The sequence below is a fragment of the Brassica oleracea genome, chromosome C2 (genome assembly GCF_000695525.1).
Source record: "Brassica oleracea var. oleracea cultivar TO1000 chromosome C2, BOL, whole genome shotgun sequence".
Lineage (NCBI taxonomy): Eukaryota > Viridiplantae > Streptophyta > Magnoliopsida > Brassicales > Brassicaceae > Brassica > Brassica oleracea.
The window spans coordinates 47,795,315-47,800,139 of record NC_027749.1 but is presented as its reverse complement, the minus strand read 5'-3'; the positions used below and the strand labels follow the sequence as shown (position 1 = coordinate 47,800,139).

The 4,825-nt window shown below is 35.7% G+C and overlaps 1 protein-coding gene across 3 annotated transcripts in view; it reads right to left on the bottom strand.

Moving 5' to 3' along the window:
- Nucleotides 1–908: 908 nt before the first annotated feature.
- Nucleotides 909–4,825, bottom strand: part of LOC106321293 — a 44,473-nt gene continuing 40,556 nt past the window's right edge. For 2 of the 3 annotated variants that reach the window (XM_013759593.1, XM_013759597.1), the window contains 5 exons: nucleotides 2,432–2,467; nucleotides 2,290–2,348; nucleotides 2,064–2,208; nucleotides 1,921–1,969; nucleotides 1,608–1,838 (listed from right to left, as the gene is read on the bottom strand). In XM_013759593.1, the coding sequence (XP_013615047.1) occupies nucleotides 1,741–1,838; nucleotides 1,921–1,969; nucleotides 2,064–2,208; nucleotides 2,290–2,348; nucleotides 2,432–2,467 (387 nt within the window). In that variant the 3' untranslated portion in view covers nucleotides 1,608–1,740. Of the gene's footprint in view, nucleotides 972–1,607; nucleotides 1,839–1,920; nucleotides 1,970–2,063; nucleotides 2,209–2,289; nucleotides 2,349–2,431; nucleotides 2,468–4,825 lie in introns of those variants that run through there. The other variant, XM_013759601.1, reaches the window with a different exon arrangement.

Sequence of the window (4,825 nt, the reverse complement as noted above, 5' to 3'; positions counted from 1 at the left end):
AATAACTGTTAAATATTATTGGCCATATATTTCATCGCTTACATATTTGCTCTCCAAACTGGCAACGTCATCACCTATCAGACGAACTGGGAACCTGTTAAATGAAAAGGTAAAACCGGATGGAAAGTGATGTAAAAGTTTGAGATTACATTATGTCAAAATCAGTGTTATTTACTTAATTTATACAAGATATATGGCTATTCAGCAAATAAGCCCAATAAATAATCCATTGGAAATTCCCAATCTTTTTAGTCCATCGGGAATTTCTGACTTCCTCTGTCCGAGAATTCCCAACCATCTCTGGACGGATCGAATAACATTTCTGGCGGAGGAACAGACTCTGTACCCATCGAACTAGGGTTCCGGAGGTCTTCGGCCATCGAACTAGGAATCCGGCGGTCTTCGGCCATCGAATTAGGAATCTTCTTAGCAGTAAAGTTTTTTTTTTAATCTCAGCCGTATATGTGCGGATTAGTGGTTGTCTGAGCCATATATGTTAGGCCTGGACATTTTAACTTGGACCCGAATACCCGATCCCGAACCGGTCTAAAAAACCCCGACCCGAAAGTTTATAAGTACCTTTTGAGTCTAAATTTCTTTTACCCGAATAGATCCGGACCCGAAAAGAACCGACCCGAATAGACCCAAAAAGTACTTATAAACTTACTGCTAAGAAGATTCCTAATTCGATGGCCGAAGACCGCCGGATTCCTAGTTCGATGGCCGAAGACCTCCGGAACCCTAGTTCGATGGGTACAGAGTCTGTTTCTCCGCCAGAAATGTTATTCCCAACCATTTCTGACTTCGAGGTGCTAGTAGCAACAACATCAGACAACAACTTTCCCTGTTATATATCATATAATTTGTTGTGATTAATAATCAAACTAATGAATTTTCTCGACCAAACAAAAAAAAGAGAAAGTAGATTATATAACCTGAATATCAATTCCGGAGACAAGAGTGGTCTGATCCTGATCAGTTCTCTTCAGACTCTTATCTGATTTGATAGGCAACGAGACTTGAGAGCTAGGTTTGGTTCGAGGTCGCATCATTGAAGGGCGGAGATTTCCCCCCCCCCCCCACCTTTTTTTTCCACATTCATATAGTGCCATGCCAGCTTCTTCTTCATTCATACTAGCTAGATCATCATTGGGTGTTTGATAGAAATGTAGAAACTATGGAAAACTGAAATGATAATTTGATGCCGTCCTGCATACGACTTTGTAAATTATTTAGATAGAGATAATCCTAAGACTCTAGTCACTTGTTCCTTAACAGAAGTTGTCGGGAAATAGGAGGCATATTAGTCTATCAAAACACTTGTACATTTCTCTTCTCTGATAAAAATATGAATCTAAGTGAGACTCAGACGAATCAATCACTGAATTAAGTTGATCAATGGGAGTGATGATATTCATCCCTTTGCTCAAGTTGCACTCTCGGCTGTTTCTTGATCACCAGCAACATATTTTTCTTGTTAACTTACATAATTACATCTAAGAACGTCGACAGAAGTTGTGGGCATCTAACACAACTTATGTTTTGTTTATGTTCTTTTTGTAACGCCGCGGATCAGTGAAATGACCAAATCAGTTAGTATACAAGGATAAAAAGACAACTGCCACATTATCATGACAAGGATTTCACAAAATCAAACATATAACTTAAATAAAAGGTTCTTTTTTTTTAAAGTCCTGATCAAGCATAAAAAGTAACAAAATAAAAAAGAGTGGTGGTAATTTAGGTGGCGGAAACAGCTTTGCGTGAGCTCTTCTTCTTCTTCTTCTTTAGAAGAGCTTTGGGCTTGTGCATCTTTGAATTTGATCGGAGACCCTTACCTATGCGTAGTAGTGCAAGAAAAAAAACATAATGTGAGGGACAACAACCACGTGTTTGATAATCAAAACAAATAGACGACACCTTGATGAGGCTTGGAGGTGCTACTAACGATATCAGACGACAACTTTTCCTGTCATACATAAATGGTGCTGTAGTTAATAATCAAAGTAATGAATTTCTCAACCAAAATATTAAAAAAAAGAGAGAGATGTAGATTATATAACCTGAATATCAATTAGGGAGACAAGAGTGGTCTGATCCTGATCAGAAGATCCCTTTAGACTCTTATCAGAGTGGATTATTTGCATACAGGCAGAACAACGTAGCAACGAGGCTTGAGAACCTAGTGTTTTCTTCATCCCGACCAAACTGTATAAGATTAGCAACAACAACCATACATAATGTTAACAACAAATACCACCTAGCTACTGCTTAATTATATAGCACAACCTTGATGATGACGTCTGAGGCTTCGAGGTGCTATCAACAACATCAGACGACGACTTTTCCTGTTATATATCATATAAGTTGGTGTGATTAATAATCAAACTAATGAATTTCTAGGCCAAACAAAAACAAAAAGAGATAGAACCTGAATACCAATTCCAGAGACAAGAGTGGTCTGATCCTGATCAGTTCCCTTCAGACTCTTATCTGATTGGATCTCCAACGAGACTTGAGATCCTTCACGCAGTCCGGCCAATCTGAGCGGCACATAGATCTATATATATACTGCTAACTAATTAATTAATATATATACTGCTAACTAATTAATTAATAAGTATCAAAAATAAACGGACACCTCTTTTGTTGGAAGAGGATACGTTTGAGTGCGGGAGGTCGGTATGGACGGGGTTCTGTAAACTCATTGGGTTCACAACACATTACCATGCGGCAACGACCTCTACCCATGACTAACTCTGCCTCCTAAACAAACTGAGGAAGTCGGAAACCCTAGATCAAAATTTATATATATATATACACAAGAATTTGGGCCTATTCCATGGTTTATATTCTTTAACTCCAAATCTGGCCCACACGTTTGGGCCTATAATTTGTTTAATGCCCGAGCTTGCTTCATTATGATTAAACGAACTGAATTTAAATCATTCCAATACCAAATCAAAATATTTGTTACACAAACAAAGGAAGAAGAAGATGGAAAGCTTTCTCTCCCACCGGAAACTCCACCACCGGTTGGTATTTGATCTGATCTATAGTTGGTGGGAAAAGGGAGATCCAACAGTTGGAATTTAAACAAGCTGTTTTAACAAAATATATATATATATATTCCTTATATAATAAAACGCAAGTCGTCTGGCGAATCAAAACTAGACAAGTGGCAATCTTTTTTTTTTTCATCTCCCTTTTATCTACGGTCAAAATATGTCTCAACCAACTTCTTTATTTTTCTCAAAATAATTTAGGATGAAACTTCAGCAGATCCTAAATGATACTTTAACGTAAAAAAAAATTGGTAGAGATTTCAACGGATGGTAAAATCTTTCAGCCGATCCTAAATCAATGAAACACTAGAATTATTTACGTTAGTTTATATATTTGATATATTAAATTTTCTTCATCTCCTAAATGCAACACTAATTTTATTTTCTTCTTTTTGGTATTTCTCACACGATACCATGATCTCTTCACGTTCTTACAGTTAATTTTTCATACAAGAGAGTTGACTCAACGACGCTATAAAATTCATCTCTACTGCATTTTTTTAAATTATTTGAAATGGTTCCACTGATTCTCTCTTTTTGAAAGTCTGATGAGATTTCAGTTTTAACATAGATCGATAAATTATGAGTTCCAACGATCGTATCAACACTCCCGAGTCTACAATTCTATATCTTGGTAAACAGTTGCATGATAATAGTCTCTGGGAGATTTTTCTTTCACTAAAGAAGAAAAATAAAAACGAAATTTCTGCACCAAAGCTTCCTACGAAGTTGACAAATGAAAATTAAATTTCTGGTCTGTAAAACTCAAAACATTCCGGCTCTTTATGACTCAAATGTTTAACTCTTCTCCTCTCATTTATCATTCTACCAAATGTTTTCAGGGCCTCAAATGCGTTCAAATTCATCCACATCCACAGAAACAGTTGTCAACTATTAAAGGTGTGTATTTCTATGCTTTTCAAAATTATAATCAATCGTCTTTTTCTTTTCTCAAATGTTTTAAGATATTTTAGATTTTTTTTCTTTTATACATCTTTTATTTTCCTTTGTTTTCTTTAAACCAATTTATTTTCCTTTGTTGTTTTGAAAAAGATAGACTACGCAATGCTATCACAATCACAATTAGGTCTGAGACGGATCGGATATCCGGGCAATTTTAAGGTATCCGGATCCGGATCTTTATCCGGCGGATCCATAATTTTACTATCTTTATCCGGATCCGGGTGTCGGATATCCTTATAAAAATTGTAATATCCGACGGATATCCGGAACCGGATTTTGATCCTTAAAATAATTAAAAAATAATATTAATATATAAAAAATATTAAAAATAATTTAAAAATAAAAAATATATAATGTTTTTAATTATTTCTATGTATAATATTACAAAATTTACATAAAATTTATATATACTATTATAAAAATAAAAATATATTAAATAAATTAATTTTTATATATAGATATTACTATTTTTGAAATAGTTATTAATAAAAATTACGGATCCTGATATCCTGACTAAAAAATTAAGGTATCCGGATCCGGATCCGGCTTTGACGGATCCAACATTTTACTATCCGGATCCGGATTTGGCCCCTCCGGATATCCGGATTTTCGGATCGGATCCGGATCGAATCTCGGATCGAATCCGGATCTCGGATAAAAATCACAGGCCTAATCACAATAACACTAAAGACTATCACAAGGCACCTGTTATTAGGCCTGGGACGGATCGGATATCCGGGCAATTTTAAGGTATCCGGATCCGGATCCTTATCCGGCGGATCCATAATTTTACTATC